This window comes from Pleurodeles waltl, chromosome 3_1 (genome assembly GCF_031143425.1).
Source record: "Pleurodeles waltl isolate 20211129_DDA chromosome 3_1, aPleWal1.hap1.20221129, whole genome shotgun sequence".
Classification (NCBI taxonomy): domain Eukaryota; kingdom Metazoa; phylum Chordata; class Amphibia; order Caudata; family Salamandridae; genus Pleurodeles; species Pleurodeles waltl.
Window position 1 is genome coordinate 1,313,241,396 of NC_090440.1, and position 17,939 is coordinate 1,313,259,334.

General features: G+C 46.0%; 1 protein-coding gene across 1 annotated transcript in view; it reads right to left on the minus strand.

The window, feature by feature from the left end:
* Positions 1–4,658: 4,658 nt before the first annotated feature.
* Positions 4,659–17,939, minus strand: part of PDIA5 (protein disulfide isomerase family A member 5) — an 828,396-nt gene continuing 815,115 nt past the window's right edge. The window contains exon 17 of the mRNA XM_069224665.1: positions 4,659–8,539. Within this exon, the coding sequence (XP_069080766.1) occupies positions 8,462–8,539 (78 nt within the window). The 3' untranslated portion in view covers positions 4,659–8,461. The remainder of the gene's footprint in view (positions 8,540–17,939) is intronic.

The following is a 17,939-nucleotide window of genomic DNA, read 5'->3' on the forward strand; positions in this document are numbered from 1 at the left end:
GGGAAGACCCCCGCCTGAAGCCCGTCAGTTAGCATATTAGACCTAACCTCCACAGAAGGTAGCTCAAGGTCCAAGACCTTAGCTGCCATTCTCACCACCATGGAGTATGTGGCACCCTCCTCCGTAGCCAAGGTAGGGAGAGAGAGAACATACCAGTGTCAGGGGAGGTGTCTAGAGCACTGGCATCACTCAAATCCTGCACCCAGTCCATTTGGGGTTCAGACTGTTATTCTAAAGGGTCCAGCGTCCCCTCTAAACTCTTTCTGTTTCCATACCCATAAGTATAAGGGTCTGGATCAACCCTGGGCCCAGGAGAACCCATAGAGAACGGAATCAGCGTTGAGTGGGTATGAGAATAGGATTGACGTTGATTGTGGGCCCAACCGACGTCAGGAGCGTAGACATCTGACCTGACGCCGGGGAAGGTCGTTGTGGCACGATCTGATCTGAGATTGGATCCGGAGGAGCACTCCGGAGCTGGAGCTAAAGCTGACGACTTCGAACCCGGAGGGGGCCTCACTGACTCACCTGTGCCTGAGGGCACTGAAGACGAGTCGGTCTGCCCAAAAATGAGGCGCATTGCCTCATAAAACTCTTTTAGCTTGGTTGGGGTGGCTCCGGCTCCCAGGAAGTTGGGGAAGCGCGGGGCAGACCCAGATGAAGGCTCCAAGGACAGAGGCCTACAGCGTTGATGCTCTTCCCGTGCCACATCATCTGAGCAACAAGGTAAAGTTGAAGAACGCTTGCTCTTTTTGACTTCTTTTTCTTGTGACCCGAATGTCCCGATGACTTCAAGGACGAAGAGTGGTGGTAACTTTGTGGCCGGTCTCAAGACTTTCCTCTCGAACGAGACCTTGAGCGCCACGGAGTTGAGTGTCGGGCCGCCATTAGCTTTAGGGGCCGCTCCCTCAAAGCTTTCAGGTTCATGGCCCGACAATCGGAGTGGATCCATCACCGACATCATTCGGTGATAGGAGTCGCATGGCTTAAAATGGGTCTTGCAGGACATCCCTCGACGCATCCAGGCCTGGTCAAAAACAGTTCGACAAAAATTTTCTTCGTAGTCAAAAAATGACTGAGGTAGCTCTTCTCCGGATCTGCGTGTAGGCTGGCACGGAAAGAAAAGAACTGACGTCAGCGAAGGTGTGGCGTCAATTTACGACCGTGACGTCATCAAGGCGACCACAATGCCAACGACGCCCGTGGAGTTGACTGACATCACCCGACGGGTAGCGCAGAGGTACTGCTTAAAGACAAATCTCCAGATCCAGTCTGACATCTGGGGAAATTCAAAGGTAAGGAATCTGCAACTAGAAGTCTCTATCAGATATCAGTTCACCGAGTGGGGAGGATGGAAAGGTCATTAAGGAATCTGCAGCTAGATATAGTCTCTACCAGATAAGGTGTTACCAAAGGTAAGCAACTTGCCCATTTGAAAGAGGCTTGTAGATCCAGAATTCTTACACCTTTGAATAGATGCCCAAGCAATAACTCCCTGGAGGTGGGTCTGCAAACAAAGTTCAAGGTATAAAGTCCAGAAGGACCAAATGGGAAAAAAGTTCCCCTCTCTATGGAACTAACTGTCCAGGCAGTAGTGTTAGGTAAACGTGTGAAGGATGCTCACATTGATGCTTGACAGATGTCCAGGACTGGAACGCTGTGTGTTAACGCAGTGGTTGCAGCTTTAGCTCTGATAGAATGCGTGTAAACACTCAGGATGTTACTTCTTGGCCAGTGCGTAGCAGATCCTAATGCAGAGAACGACACATCTGGAGATGCTCTTCTTCTGCACTGCACAACCTTTCTTCACACCCATATACTCTACAAAGAGTTGGCCATCCTCCCAGAACTCTTTTGTACAATCAGGTTAGAAAGCCAACGTTCTTTTTGAGTCCAGGTGGTGGAGTCTTACCCATTCCTTAGATGGATGTAGGGGTGCGTAAAAAGTAGGCAAGGTGATTGATTGGCCTGCATGGAAAAGCATGACAACATTTGGCAGAAAAGAGGCCCTAGTGCAGAGCACCACTTTGTCAAGATAAATAGAGAGGTGGAGCAGCTCAGATGATCAGGCCTGCAGCTCACACACTCTGCGAGCAGATGAAACTGCCACAAGGAAGGCTGTTTTCAATGAGAGAAACAAGAGAGGACAATTGTGAAAAGGCTCAAAAGAAGCACACATCAGAAAAGTCAGAACCCATGAATGGGGAATGGAGGAAAAAATGTTGAAGACCTTTGAGGAACCTATAAACAATAGGAGACCTAAACAAAGAAAGTTGATCAGGCAACCTAAAAAAAAAAGCAGAAATAGCAGACAAACATACCTTAAGAGTGCCTGGAGCAGAGACCTTCTGGGCAAGGGGAAGGTTGAACAACAGGACCTCAGAGAGAGGGGCAGAAAGGGGGTAAACAGACCTGTCTGTGCACTACGCCACAAGCTTCTTCCAATGACAGACATATACCATTTTAGTGGATGGAAGTTTGGCTTCCAAGATTACATTATAGACTGCAGGAGAAAGGTCAAAGGCTGTCAACTGTTGCCGGTCAATTTCTATGCAAGAAGGAGGTTCGGGTGCAGAACCCTCCACTGCTGTTGCAACTGAAAATCCCCCCGAAGGGGCAGTCTGATCGGAGGATCGATGGAAATTCTCAGCAGCTCGGGATACCAGACTATCCGTGCTCAGTCCGGAGCTGCAAGGATCACTTCGGCCCGGTCATTCTTGATTTTCTTGAGAACTCTGGGCAGAAAGACATATTGGAGGTCTGATCTGAGCAATTGCTGCCTTGGAAACACTAACATGCAAAACTGCTGACACTGCACATTCTTGGAAGAGGCAAACAGATCTAACGCTCTGGAGACGCCATTCATACTCCACTAGGCATTTTTGGCTGTGTTTAACTGAACTGGCATTTAGGGGGCCAGTCAGATGTAGAATCACCAGGGATATGTCCTGCTGTTCCAGACACTTCTAGAGGTGCAGAGCCTCTTCTGCAACTCACCATGTGCTGCCTGTTGCAGTGCCACATGGCGTGGTGCTGTACATGAAGACCTACAGCATCTTTCCCTTGAGAGAGGGAAGGAAGGCTTTTAATGCCAGCCATATTGCACGGAGCTCCAACATACTGAAATGGAATCCCACTTCTGCTGGAGACCAGATGCCTCTAATCTCTACCTCTCCAAGATGGCTGCCCCATCCTAGGAGTGACACGTCTGTCACTACTGTCAGAACTGGTTGAGGAAGGGAAAGGGATCTGCCTCTGACCCAGTCGCAGTTTATTAACCACCACTGCAGATCTTTCACAGTTGCCTCCGAGATCTGGACCCTGCTGGTGAGATTCCCCTTATGCTTCACCCACTGGAACTTCAGGTCTTACTGCAGAGCCTGCAAATGCCATTTGGCATGGGTCATGAGCAAGATGCAGGAGGCCATGAGATCCCAGTAGCCTCAGAGTCATTCTCATTGAAATCCTAATTTAAGGCTGAAGCATAAGTATCAAAGACTGAATATCCTGGACTCGCTGGTCAAGATCATAGGTCTGAAACTGCACTGTGCCCAGAACAACTCCGATGAAAGGGAGCATCTAAGAGGGAGTCCATGTGACTTGGGAATGTTCATAGTGAACCAACCCCAGTGAATGCAGGAAGTCCGCCATAGTCTTAAGATGGGACATGGCAGCCTAGGGCGAGCACGCCTTTAACAGCCAGTCATCCAGATAGGGGACGATTAAAACCCCTGATTTCTTAGATGAGCTGCAACCACTGCCATGATCTTGGTTAACACCCGAGGGGAACTAGTAAAGCCAAAGAGGAGAGTGGTAAACTGAAAGTGCTTGTGGCCTACTGTGAAGCACAAGTAATGTCAGTGGGCAGGCAGGATAGGGATGTTAAAATAAGCGTCCTGCAAGTCCAACGCTACTATCCAGTCTCCTGGGTTCAGGACACATAGAACCTGAGCCAGTATGAGCATCTCGAACAACTTCTTGAGGAAGAGGATGAGGGTCTGAAGGTCTAGGACAAAGCGAAGACCCTTGTCCTTTTTGGGGACCAGAAAGTAGTAGGAATAAAACAACAAAGGCACATAAGGTGCACACAGATATCGCCCGAGGACAATATCTGCAGAGACTGAATCCTGTGTTATAGAAGATATCCTCAACGCATCAGGAGTGAAACTTGTAAAAGACTTGCAAAAAGTCAAAAAAGCCATTCAAAACTGACTGAGGAGCAGCTCTCTCAGGACTAGTAATCTGCTGGCGCAGAAAGAAGAGAAATTACATCACTGGGCCTGGGTGGCACCTATATAGGGACCCTTAACGTCATATCCAGCACGAACAGCGCAGACGACGGATGCAGAGCCGATCAATGCCACGTACCGGCACTCAGGGGTATTGCTCACGAAAATCTTCAGGATCCAGTCTTGACGACTGGGAAGAATTCTGCAGCTAGAAGTCTATCAGATAAAAACTATAGGACTTTTTCCAATTTTGCCTGTGAAGCGCCCTTTCAAAAGAAGAATGTCAATATATAAACCATGCAGACTCTGATTATATCTGTTGGTAGACAGCAATGTGTAAAACCTGTTAATATTTCGGGATTACAAAGAACAAGATTTAAATGCAGAATTTGTTGCAAAATAAAAAGGCAAATACATTTAACATCAACATACTTGTAAATCATTTATTCTGAGGTCGAAATGAATCACAGAGTAAACCCGGGAAGACACAACAAGTAACTCCAGCATAGATGAAATGTAATATTAACAAGAGGGGACACAGGTACATCCGAGTGCAATATATAAAAAACGCAAGAGTTTTGTGAGAGGTCAGAAGAGTTGAAAGAGTTCCTTATACAAATACATTTTACGCATGCTCAAAAATATTTGTTAAATGTAATATTCATGATTCTACTTTGGGAAAAAAGCAAAAATTAAGACCTCCTGAAAATGTAAACAGTTATTTTTTTCATATCACTTTGTTGTATATCAAAAATAGTATGCATCTTTTAAATGTACAACGCCATAGAATGATTTATTGTATGCATTCCCTCTGCCCTGCACACAGATTAGACAAATCAAAATGACTTCAATATTTAGGGGCTGTTTGAACCTATTTCAACAGTCATCGATAAGAAAGTGCACACACTAGGTTTATGTCTGAAAGTCTAAAACTAATCCCTGTTGGCATATTCTCTACAGTCTAAACAAAAGGCATACATTATGCAAAGAACGCAAACATTTTCTGTCACAAGGAAAGATAATTTAAATGTGTTTGGTCTAAGTGGGTGATAAATGCTAGTGTCTTCATTAACATATGCTAATTATTACAGGATTCCTGAGCACCCAAAAACATTGTGCCCCTTCGCCTCAACCTGCTCCAAAGGCCTGATTGACATCTTTAAAACACTAACTAAAAACTAAAGGTTTTATTAAGGGTTTGGCAGACGAGATGCTCTGGCAAAATGTAGTAGAAATATCATCCGCCCTAGTACAAGTGTCTTAGGCTATAATGTACTTGTTTTACGGCAGGCAGGATAACTATCACATTTTTGGTGGAGTATCACGTCTGCCAAACTGTAAATAAGGCCAGAAGTCAGTTTCCACTGAGGAATGGCACAGAAAAGGACACAGTTCTCGTCAAATATTAATTAAAGCCCCGAGTTTTTTTTATTTTTCACATAAAGTAGAAAGAAATAGGAAGTAGCACACGCCAATGTTACCATGCCTGGGAGAAAATTATTCCGGTCATTCTTCCATTTTTGAACTATCAAGTAAACTAAACAAGATCAACCAACACCACCAAAGGCGGAAATATTGTGCAACTGACTATATTTACCATAGTACTTGCAATCCCTGCTTGTTGACAGTGACTCTAGATCTAAGAACAGCTGCACAAGAAATATATGAAAATCAATTCAGTACGCTACTTGTTTAATACGAGAGATATGATTGCTGCTGTTTGAGAAAACTGAAGAGAATGCACAGTTGTGAGCCGGTTATCACCCGCACTGGGTGCAATAGCACCGTGGGCAGAGAAATATTCTCTCCGTTGCCACCTGAGAAGATTTGCGGAGGATGTGTCCCTCATAATTAGCACGAAACAAAAAACAACATTCTTGCAAATAAATGAGCAGAATTTATGAACATAGCAATTTTAACGATAGTCATTGCAAACTACAAAAGATAATTGCATAGAAGCAAGGTGTCCATGTGAGCCAACTTAGAGCAAGAAACAAAGCAGCCTTTAGAATAAATTAGGACCTGCCAGGGATTCTCAGCATTTTCATTAAGCAAATTACAATACCACTCTCCTTTAAAAAAAAAAAAAAAAAGACGTTTCTAGCAAAGTATGTATATGCGATAACCAAGTTGGGTCTCTTCCAATTTATTCCCTAAGTGCACAATGTTCATGCCCCAACTTTGGAATCCTGCTTGCTTTGGACACCTTTCGATGTGCAATATTTTGCCTACAGCCTGAAGTTTCCTACTCCAGCAATATTCTTCTCTATAACCCTTTTTCTTTACACTCACACTTCCCAACATGCCATGGCTGTTTTTATAGGTTGAAGTCCTTTCTTTGTAGACATACTTTGACATTTTCTGGTGCTCTAACTTCAGTGGCGTAGCATTTTTTTTGGGCTTGGTGAATGTGACACAACCACCACCAAAACTGATAGATACACTCCAGATTGTGTACGCAGACATCCACCAATTTTTGGCAGATAACATGCATCTGCCTAACACTAAAGAACCCTCACAGTTTGTTCTCTTAAGACCCAACAGTCAAATTTATGGTCTGTATTCTGTGTCTTATTTTTATGTAACTATCAACTTCGTTTAAGTTATGACTTCCTATTTCGTCAATTTCTAAAACAGCCACCCCGATGACATTCACTACATCTCACTTTTCTCACCAGTAGAACCAGAGCTGTTACAAATCACAATTTAAGCAAGAGAGACAATCTGAAAGTTATCTAAACATGTCAATTTTGGCAAAACATATCCCCTTTTACAGATGCCCTCACTTTCACAGACACTCTTACACCTTCAGTTTTCAAAATATACTTCTAAGAAGAAAATATATCCAGTTTCAAACTTTCTGCAGTGCTAACATTTCTAGCTTCATGTTTTTAAAATATTCAACTTTCTCAATCCTAAAACTTCCAAAGCCCCTCCACATAAGACATTTGACTTTTTTCTCTCACCAATCTTGTTCCCTATGTTTTAAAAGGTCATATGTTCAAAATACCTGTTTATGCAGACATTCTCAGCACTCTGATAGCGTGTTTACAAAGCCTTAAATAATCACATCTACTGCATTCTCGCTTCAAGTTGACCTGATCTTGGTTGACATTTTATTCTAATGTTCTGGAATCCCCCAATCTGGTGGTATTTTATTGCACATTTCTTTTTTGGTAATATTTTTGGGTTGCCCTTCTTTAACCTGGAAGCACCTTCCCTTATGGTGAACCCCGGTGTCCAATTGTATGGTCTGTCATTTGTTGGTGACTTTTTTTTGGCACCCATACCCACGCTCTCTTTTTTGCCCCTACTGACATTTGTTGTGTTCCCACTTCCTGGTAGGCTCGGTCTGTGGGTATTCATTTTGACCTCACTCCCTGACAGTCCCATCTTCAGTGTCTCTTTATGCTTTCTATGTTTCCTGATGTCCGTCACCGGTCTTAAATTATTTGCACTCTTTATTCTTGGAGAAACCCTGGCTGATGAGATCAATTTAGCTCTCATTTTTCTGAGCTTCTCATATTCATAAATTTCCTTAAGGTCACATTGCATGAAAGCAGCTTCTTTGGAAAAATTCCTTGCACTTCCTACTCCTGGAACGGACCTCCCTATCCCAGCTATTTGAACCCTCACTTCTTGGCAAGTTTTATGGACAAGGTGCTGCTTTTCTCACCCTGGCGAACTGCTTAGTTTTCATCATTACTGCCACTATTGACTACTGCTTAAGAAATGTGTAAGATGAAGTACTGCACAAAAACACGAACATGTCTAATTTTTTACAAAACAAATAAAAAGTGGCAACAAATAAATGAAAATATTCGCAGCAGCTAACGGCCACTTCGCAGCATCGAGTCTGCTATTTGGCTCAAGATTCTAAGGAAAAAAAGGGCGAGAGCAGCAGCAATCAGTACTGTACAGTGAACTTTACTGTTGAATGCGCAAGTGGTAAAATGTCTGACCGCTTATCTCAATTTATTTACATAAAAACACCAGTCGAGCTGAAAAGATCCTATAGGCCATAGTTCACCATCAAGCAAAACACGAAAACGGACTACTTTATTTAATTTGGTAAAAAGGACACTGAACTTAAGTGGGTTGGTTGATTTCCAAAATTGAGCAAAATGGATGATATAAATGTCCGTCTTTAGATTGTGGAATCTCAGCTGCAGTAAGTAAAGTGTGAATTTTGAATCCTTCACAGTGCAGTAGAAGCTTCTCCCAAGCCAGTGTTACAATTCCTCCTTCCGCTTCACTTTTCCATGGTCTTTTTCACGTAAGGATCTCATGAAGCTGGCGAATCCTGCCCCCTAGTGTGATAAAAACATATACCGCGTCAGTCATTTTGAATAATGTGAGTAGGATTGTCGTAAATTATGTATCCCAAATGATTCATTTTTCTAATAGCAACAAATAAACATATTTGAAAACGCTCAAATAAAGCTCTTATGATTTCTCTTTGAAATAATGGCTAGAATACTGCCAATTACAACACAACAAGAACTGTAGAGGAACATAAACGTGCATGCCTTGTGGATTCCACTGCTACAGTGCGCGCCCAGTGTCGTAGCTAAATTCCAGGTAATTGTCCTCAAAAATAGTATTTAATGAATTTACACTGCAATGTCATCTGCAGACCTACCAACTCACATGGTGCCACAGTGTGACACACAATATAGGTTTCCATATCACATGGTGACAGGGAATACGAGCTGAAGACCACTGTAAACATAGGCTTTGTTATGTCGACGTCTATTAAAGTGGTTTGAAAACACCCCAGCATATGCGCACAAGCCTCAGCAAGGTTTTTTTTTTCTGTGGAGGACTGGATTTGGGGCGAGACTGGAATAAAAGAGCTTTGTAGGTACTGCTCGGCACGAGACCCCCACCCCCTCCAAGGTTACACCCTTTCATCACATAGTAAATATTTAGCTTGAGTTGGCAGGTCTGCGTCCCTGTACAGCATTTGTTAAAATTATTCTGTAGGAGGGACTCCTCTCATGTTTCGTAGCAGTGGACAGTTAAAACACAACTGAGACAAACTTCAAACTGTTTTAAAAATTAACAATAGGTTTTCAGTATTACAGTGTGTATCACTCTAAAGAAAGGAGATAATTTGCTCCATCACCCTGCCTATTAGTGACTAAATAGACACGTGAACATAGGAAGCCTCAATACAAATACGGTTAGTTTTATGAAAGATAAAATGACCTTTATTTAACAGGTACTTCCTGATTCTCCCATACTGTCTGCCAAATGTTACCCTACCACCTGACGGTGGAGCAAGACACTGCTTCTCAAAGGTCTTCATGAAAGTGATTCACAGATGGTTCCATAGATGTGTGGACACCCTTTTCAGTATCCATAAGACAATAACCTCGATCGCATGTTTTTGCGAGTTGGCAGTAGGGATACAAGAAAGGGTTGGAATAGCAATACATGATACCATAAAGTTAACTACTGCATATAGTATTTCTCTTATTCCTAACCACTGGGTAGATTTTTCAGCAAGAGAAATAACAAAGGAGGAGTAGAAAAGCCAGCATCAAAAGGCAAATCCGAAGTGGATTCATAGAAGGTGCAAAAAAATGCATCTGCAAAACGGAAGCAGGGTAATCGTGGGCGATGCCTCAGACCACCACATGCCTGGAGAATGCAACCTAAGACATTTTTGCTCAAGTAAAACGAGCATGGATACTTGCAGTAAAAAACAATCCATACAGTGTGAGCACTGTTAGCTACAGTGAGTTTTCCGTCTTGCAGTGCAGGTACGGGATGTATTGTGTTTGCATACATTCTAATGTGACTGATCAAAATCTGGTCAAGGAATGAAAATGTTGCACTACTTTACTGGTAAAAATATAAAGCACGCTTAAAATTATGATTTGAATGACCATTTTGCAAAAAAAGCTTTGGTGTGTGAGTGCAGTAAAAGTTCAACTATACAAATATGACTGTTAAGATGAATTTTGGACAATACCTATGGGACAAAAGCGGGGTGGGATGAGTCAAAAGAATTACATTGTCTTGACTGAGCAGTTCACTTCCAGGAGAGTAGCATGGGCTCAAAGGAGGTCAAAGACGGTTTGTGACTAACAAATTACTGACCTTCGGTAACGCATTATCTGGTAGAGACAATATCTAGCTGCAGATTCCTTACCTTTGAATTCTCGAGGCATCAGGACTGGATCCGGAAACTTTTGCGTGAGCAGTACCCTTGTGCTTTGTCTGGGTGGCTTTGTTTGGTTCCGTGCATCGGCGAAGAAAGCGACATCTGTCACCTATATAGGCGCCACCCAGGCATGCGGATGCCAGTTACTTTGTACAACCTTCCACGCCAGAAGCGTAGGGCTTTGAAGCGAACTGACAAATGTGTGTCAAAACCAGGGCCTATAGAGGGGAAATAAACCTAGCCCTAGAAATCTGTCCACAGAGCGGGGAGGCATGGGTGAGTCAGTAAGAAATCTGCAGCTAGATATTGCCTCTACAAGATAAACCATTACAGAAGGTACGCAACTTGTTCAACTGATAGAGACGTCTAGCTGCACATACCGTACCTTTGAAAAGATACCCAAGCCATATCCTACTGGCTGTGGGCTGCGGACAAATTTACGTAGATTAAGAAGTCCTGCAGGACAGAATGGGCGAAATGTCCATCCCTGCGGACCTGACTGTCCTGGAAGTAGTGTTTGGCAAATGTGTGCAGACACTGATGTTGCTGCCTGGCAGATGTCGAGGACTGGGACTCCTTGAGCTAACGCCACAGCTGCAGCTTTTACTCTGGTGGAATGGGCCTTTATTCCATCAGGAGGCTGCTTTTTAGCCAGGGCAAAGCAGGTCTTGATACAGAGTACGACCCAGCATAGAATGGTTAGTTTCTGTACTGCTTGACCTTTTTTAGCTCCTACATACTCATAGAGTTGGCCGTTCACCCAGAACTCTTTCATGAGGTCAAGGTAAAAGGACAACGTTCTTTAGGGATCCGGAACGTGGAGTTGTTCCTCTTTTTTAGTGGGATGTGGAGGACAGTAAAAAGTGGGTAGGGTGCCAGACTGTCTCAAATGGAATGGGGTCACCACTTTCGGGAGGAAAGAGGCCTGAGTGTGAAATACCACCTTGTCAGGAAACACAGTAAGATAGGGAGGGTTGGATGATAAAGCCTTCAGCTCACTCACCCTCCCGCCAGATGTTATTGCAACTAAGAAGGCTGTCTTGATGGTAAGCAGCCAGAGGAGACAAATGTGTAGTGGACCACACAAGGGACGTGAGAACCAGGTTCAGGACCCACTGAGGTATTATGAAGGGCGAAGGGGGAAACATATGTACAAGCCCTGCCAGAAACATATTTACCGTAGGGTACTTAAATAAAGAGGGTTGGTCAGACAGCCGCAGGAAGGTGGACAGGGCAAGGTAACCTTAAGGGTACCCAGAACAGAGCCCTGCTGGGCAAGGGTAAGAATGAAGAGAAGAATATCAGAAAGAGAGGCAGAAAGAGGGTTGCTAGACCTTCCTGTGCAATATTTTACAAATTTTTGCCAACAGCAGGTGTATATGGTTTTGGTGGAGTGCCGCCTGGATGCCAAGATAACTTTACAGACTTCAGGAGGAAGGTCAAAAGCTATCAACTGTCACCGTTCAATCTCTACATAAAGGGGCAAAGAGTTAACAGGTTCGGGTGGAAAGCCCTCTCTGCTGCTGCAACAAAAGGTCCTCCCGAAGGGGCAGCCTGATCAGAGAACCACTGCTCATTTTCAGAAGCTCAAGATACCGGACTCTCCATGCCCAGTCTTGAGCCCCAAGGTTAACTTGGGCTGGTTGTTCCCGATCTTCTTGAGAACTCTGAACAGAAGCGGTACAGGCAAAAAATGTGCTTAGGACGAAAAGCATCTCTGAGCAATAGTCACCTTGGAAACTCCAAAGCACAAAACTGCTGACATTGCGCATTCTCTTCAGAGGCAAACAGATCTAACCATGGCTCTCCCCACTGCCGAGAGTCCTTGTGCCACCTTTGAATGGAGACCCCACTTGTGATCCATTAGGCATCAACGGCTGAGGTTCTCTGCCATGGCATTCAGAGAACCTGCCAGGTGTTGAGCCACCAGGGTTATGCCCTGCTGTTTCAGCTGTGTCAAGAGACGTCTCTTGACAAAGGGTCCACGACGCCACCACACCCTGCTTGTTGCAGTACCACTTGGCAGTGTTGTTGTCCGTGAACATTTGCACCAACTTCCCCTTCATAGAGAGAAGAAATTATTTCAATGCTAGCTGGTGCTCCAGCAAGCTGATGTGGAGTCTGGATTCTGCCAGAGACCAGAGCACTTTGATCTCCACTTCTCCCAGATGGCTGCCCAATCCCCGGAGTGACGCATCTAGAAGGGAAGGGAGAGGAGTCTGTCTTTGAACCAATCACGGTTCATCAACCACCACTGCAGATCTTTCCCATATGCCATCTGGCATGATTCACCAGCAGGATGCAGGAGGCCATGAGGCCCAGCAGCCTTAGAGTTATTCTCACCAAAATAGAAGATAGAGGCTGAAACACTGATATGATAAACTGAAACAACTGGACTCCCTTCTCGGGAGGATAAGTCCAAAACTGCACTGTGTCCAGAACAGCTCTGATGAAAGGGAGCATCAGAGAAGGAGTCAGGTGTAACTTCAGCATGTTTATAGTGAACACCAGTGAATGTAGGAGGTCTGCCGTAGTCTGTGGGAGACAACAGCCTGGGGCGAACCTGCCTTCAGCAGCCAGTCGTCGAGGTAGTGGAAGACTGAAAACTCTAGCCTGCGCAGATGATTTGCTACCAACGCCATCACCTTAGTGAACACCGGAGGCCAAAGGGGAGCACGGTGAACAGAAAGTGCTCATGGCCTGCCTTGAACCGCAGGTAATTCCTGTGGGCAGGCAGGGTGGGGATGTGAAAATATGCATCCTGCAAGTCAAATGCTACCAGCCAGCCTCCTTTGCTAGGGCAGACAAGACCTGAGCCAAAGTTAGCATCTTGAATTTCTCCTTTTTGACAAAGATATTTAGGGTTTGCAGGTCTAGAATAGGGTAAAGACCTTTGTTCTTTTTGGGAATCAGAAAGTAGTAGGAATAACAACCACTGCTTATTTCTGATGTCAAAACCTTTTCTATAGTCTCTTGGCCAAGAGAGCTGTAACCTCCTCTCGGAGCAGAAACAGATGATCCTGCGCAAGCCATTCTTGCGTTGGTGATATAGGGGGAGGGAAAGATTGGAAAGGGTGGGAAAAGCTCCGCCAAATGATCTGCAAGACTCATTTGTCCGATGTAATGGACTGCCAGTGGAGAAGATGATATTGGATTCTCCCCCAACTGGGTAACCACGGTCTTGCAGAACCAGACTAGGGGAGCTTAGGGGCTGCAGCTGCCAGGGGGGTTGATGGCAGATGACCTCTGGCTACCAGTCCCATGAAGTCGGAATGCACTGGACAGTGGCTGGCATAGGGCTGGTGAGGTAACATGCCCCTTGGCCGTAGCCCATGAGTCCTTGAAGCACTCCAGCGCCGAGTCTGCCTTCTCTCTCATGAGACAACTCCCGTCGAAGGGCATGTCCATGAGGTTGGCCTGGACATCACCCGAAAAGCCAGATATTCTCAGCCACACATGATGCCTCTAGGCCATAGCAAAGGAAACCGCTCTGCCCAGTGAATCAATTGTATCCACACCTAATGGTGAACTGTAGGAAAGTAGCCTCTTTCTAGCATTGTTACCCCCACTTTTGGCCTGTTTGTGAGTATATGTCAGGGTGTTTTTACTGTCTCACTGGGATCCTGCTAGCCAGGGCCCCAGTGCTCATAGTGGAAACCCTATGTTGTCAGTGTGTTTGATATGTGTCACTGGGATCCTGCTAGCCAGGACCCTAGTGCTCATACGTTTGTGGCCTATATGTGTTCCCTGTGTGGTGCCTAACTGTATCACTGAGGCTCTGCTAACCAGAACCTCAGTGTTTATGCTCTCTCTGTTTTTAAAATTGTCACTGCAGGCTAGTGGCTAATTTTACCAATTCTGATTGGCACACTGGAACACCCTTATAATTGCCTAGCATATGGTACCTAGGTACCCAGGGTATTGGGGTTTCAGGAGATCCCTATGGGATGCAGCATGTCTTTTGCCACGCATAGGGAGCTCAGACAATTCTTACGCAGGACTGCCACAAATGACGTCTATGTTAATTCACAGCCATTTTACACTGCACTTAAGTAACTTATAAGTCACCTATATGTCTAACCATCACTTAGTGAAGGTTAGGTGCACAGTTACTTAGTGTGAGGGCACCCTGGCACTAGCCAAGGTGCCCCGACATTGTTCAGGGCAACTTCCCCGGACTTTGTGAGTGCAGGGACACCATTACACACGTGAACTACATATAGGTCAACATCTATGTGTAGCTTCACAATGGTAACTCCGAACATGGCCATGTAACATGTCTAGGATCATAGAATTGTCACTCCAATACCATCCTGGTATTGGGGGGACACTTCCGTGCATCCCTGGGGCTACAGCATGGGCTCCGGGTACTGCCAAACTAGCTCTCTGGGGTTTTCTCTGCAGCTACCGCTGCTGCCAACCCTCAGACAGGTTTCTGCCCCCAGGGGCCTGGGCAGCCCAGTCCCAGGAAGGCAGAACAAAGGATTTCCTCTGAGAGAGGGTGTTACACCCTCTCCCTTTGGAAATAGGTGTTAAGGGCCTGAAAGGAGTAGCCTCTCCTGGCCTCTGAAAATGCTTTGAAGGGCACAGATGGTGCCCTCCTTGCATAAACCAGTCTACACCGGTTCAGGGATCCCTGCCATCTTGAATGCAGAGGTGTGAGGGCACAATGGAGACCTCTGAGTGGCCAGGGCCAGCAGGTGACGTCAGCAACCCCTCCTGATGGGTTCTTACCTGGTTAGGCAGACAATCCTCCTTTGAGGGATATTTAGGGTCTCTCCTGTGGGTTCCTCTTCAGATAACGAATGAAAGAGCTCACCAGAGTTCCTCTGCACTTCTCTCTTCAACTTCTGCCAAGGATCGACCGCTGACTGCTCCAGGACACCTGCAAAACCGCAACAAAGTAGCAAGAAGACTACAAGCAACATTGTAGCGCCTCATCCTGCCGGCTTTCTCGACTGTTTCCTTGTGGTGCATGCTCTGAGGGCTGTCTGCCTTCACCCTGCACTGGAAGCCAAGAAGAAATCTCCTGTGGGTCGACGGAATCTTCCCCCTGCCAACGCAGGCACCATATTTCTGCATCACCGGTCCTCTGGGTCCCCTCTCATCTTGATGAGGGTGGTCCCTGGAACACAGGAGCTGGATCCAAGTGTCCCTGACAGTCCAGTGGCCCTTCTGTCCAAGTTTGGTGGAGGTAAGTCCTTGCCTCCCCACGCCACACAGTAATCATGTGTACTGCGTGAACTGCAGCTGCTAGGGCTTCTGTGCACTTTTGCAAGACTTACTTCGTGCACAGCACAGCCCAGGTTCCTGGCACTCTGTCCTGCATTGCCCAACTTGCTGAGTTGGCCTCTGACTTCGTGAGACCCTCTTTTGTTGTGCTGAGACGACCCCGTGCTCAGATCTTCTGATCACCTGTTCAGGTGCTTCTGTGGGTGCTGCCTGCTTCTGCGTGGGCTCTCTCCTCCTCAAAGGGGCGACCTCCTGGACCTTTCTGGGCCCTGGCAGCACCCAAAATCCTCAACCGTGACTTTTGCAGCTAACAAGGCTTGTTTGCGGTCTTTCTGCGTGGAAACAACTCTGCATCCTCCACCACGCCGTGGGACATCTTCTGACTAAAGGAGAAGTTCCTGGCACCTTCCGTTGTTGCGGAATCTTCGGCTTCTTCCACCCAGAGGCAGCCCTTTTGCACCTTCATCCGGGGTTTAGTGGGCTCCTGGCCCCCCCGGACACTTGCGTGACTCTTGGACTTGGTTGCCTTCCTTTGCAGGTCCTCAGGTCCAGAAATCCGCCTTCAGTGCTTTGCAGTCAGTTGTTGCCTTTGCAGAAACCCCTATCTTGACTTTACTGTCTTTCTGGGGTAGTAGGGTAACTTTACTCCTACTTTTCATGGTCCTGGGGTGGGGTATCTTGGACACTCTTAGTGTTTGCTTACACTCCCAGTGACCCTCTGCACACTACACTAGGCTTCGGGTCCATTCTTGGTTCGCATTCCACTTTTGGAGTATATGGTTTGTGTTGCTCCTAGGCCTATTTTCTCCTATTGCATTCTATTGTGTTCTGCAGTGTTTGCACTACTTTTCTAACTGTTTACTTACCTGATTTTGGTTTGTGTGTATATTTTGTGTATATTACTTACCTCCTAAGGGAGTATATCCTCTGAGATACTTTTGGCATATTGTCACTAAAATAAAGTACCTTTATTTTTAGTAACTCTGAGTATTGTGTGTCTATGATATAGTGCTAAGTGATACCAGTGGTATCGTAGGAGCTTTGCATGTCTCCTAGTTCAGCCTAAGCTGCTCTGCTATAGCTACCACTATCAGCCTAAGCTGCTAGAAACACCTCTATTCTACTAATAAGGGATAACTGGACCTGGCACAAGGTGTAAGTACCACTAGGTACCCACTATAAGTCAGGCCAGCCTCCTACATGAACTTTGTTGCATCTCTCCCATCTTTCACTACTTGGGAGAGCATGGCCCAAGCCTCTTTTGGAACCTGTGACAACACTAGCACAACTGTATCCCACAAGGTATGGAAATAACAGCCCAATTGGCATGCAGTGTTTACCATTGGCAATGCTAGGCTGGTGGAAGACATTTTTTTCTTGCCTAAGCTATCAAGCATCTTTGATTCCTTGTACGAGGGAGCCACAGGGAACGCACCATGGGAAGTTGAGTTTTTGACTACCAAGCCAGGGCAATGGCAGCGGGCAATTGTCACTGTTCACAGAACCCCATGTGCTGCGCTTGAACCAAGTTCCCAGCAGGACATCAGTCAGTGCTTCATTAACCGGCAACAGAGGGTCGGATAAGAAAGACCCAGGCTGAATCAAGTTTGTCAAGATGTTAGTCTTGACCGCCACAGAAGGAAGTTTGAGATCAAGGATCTCTGGTGCCCTCTTCACCACCATTGCATAAGATGCTCCCTCCTCCGTAGCCACTGTGAGGGTTGAGAGCAAACCAGTATCTGGGGAGAAGTCCAGTCTACTGGCATCCGCTAGTTCCTCGTACCAGTAAAATGAAGTTGGGGTCTCTAACTGGCATTCTAAAGGATTCAGTGACCCCTCCCACTCCCCTCCCCCACCATGCCTGGCTGCTTTGGAAAATGCTCAGGCAATGACCTGGAACTGATGGGCCCTGACAGTGCCTGAATCGGCATCGATCAATGCCGCTCTGACTTATCGGACAGGAGAATGGGGCTGGCAGGCACCAGGAGCATTGGTGGCAGCACCAGGAGCACTGTCGCTGTGATGGGAGCCAGAGAAGGTCAAGTTGGCACAACCAGTGTTGATCCGGATCCGTAAATGGATCCATAAGACCCCATCGGACCAGAGGCCGGAGCTGTCGGCTCGGAACTTGATGAGGTCTCTTCTGACCCATGGGGTTTGAAGGCGCACCAGAGGGGTCAGCCGGCTCAAACATGAGGCGTATGGCCTCGTAGAAGTCTTTTAACTGAGCAGTGGCCACTCCGGCTCCCAGAAAGGGGGAGAGGCATGAGTCAGACCTGACAACGGCTCTGCAGAACTGTGCCTGG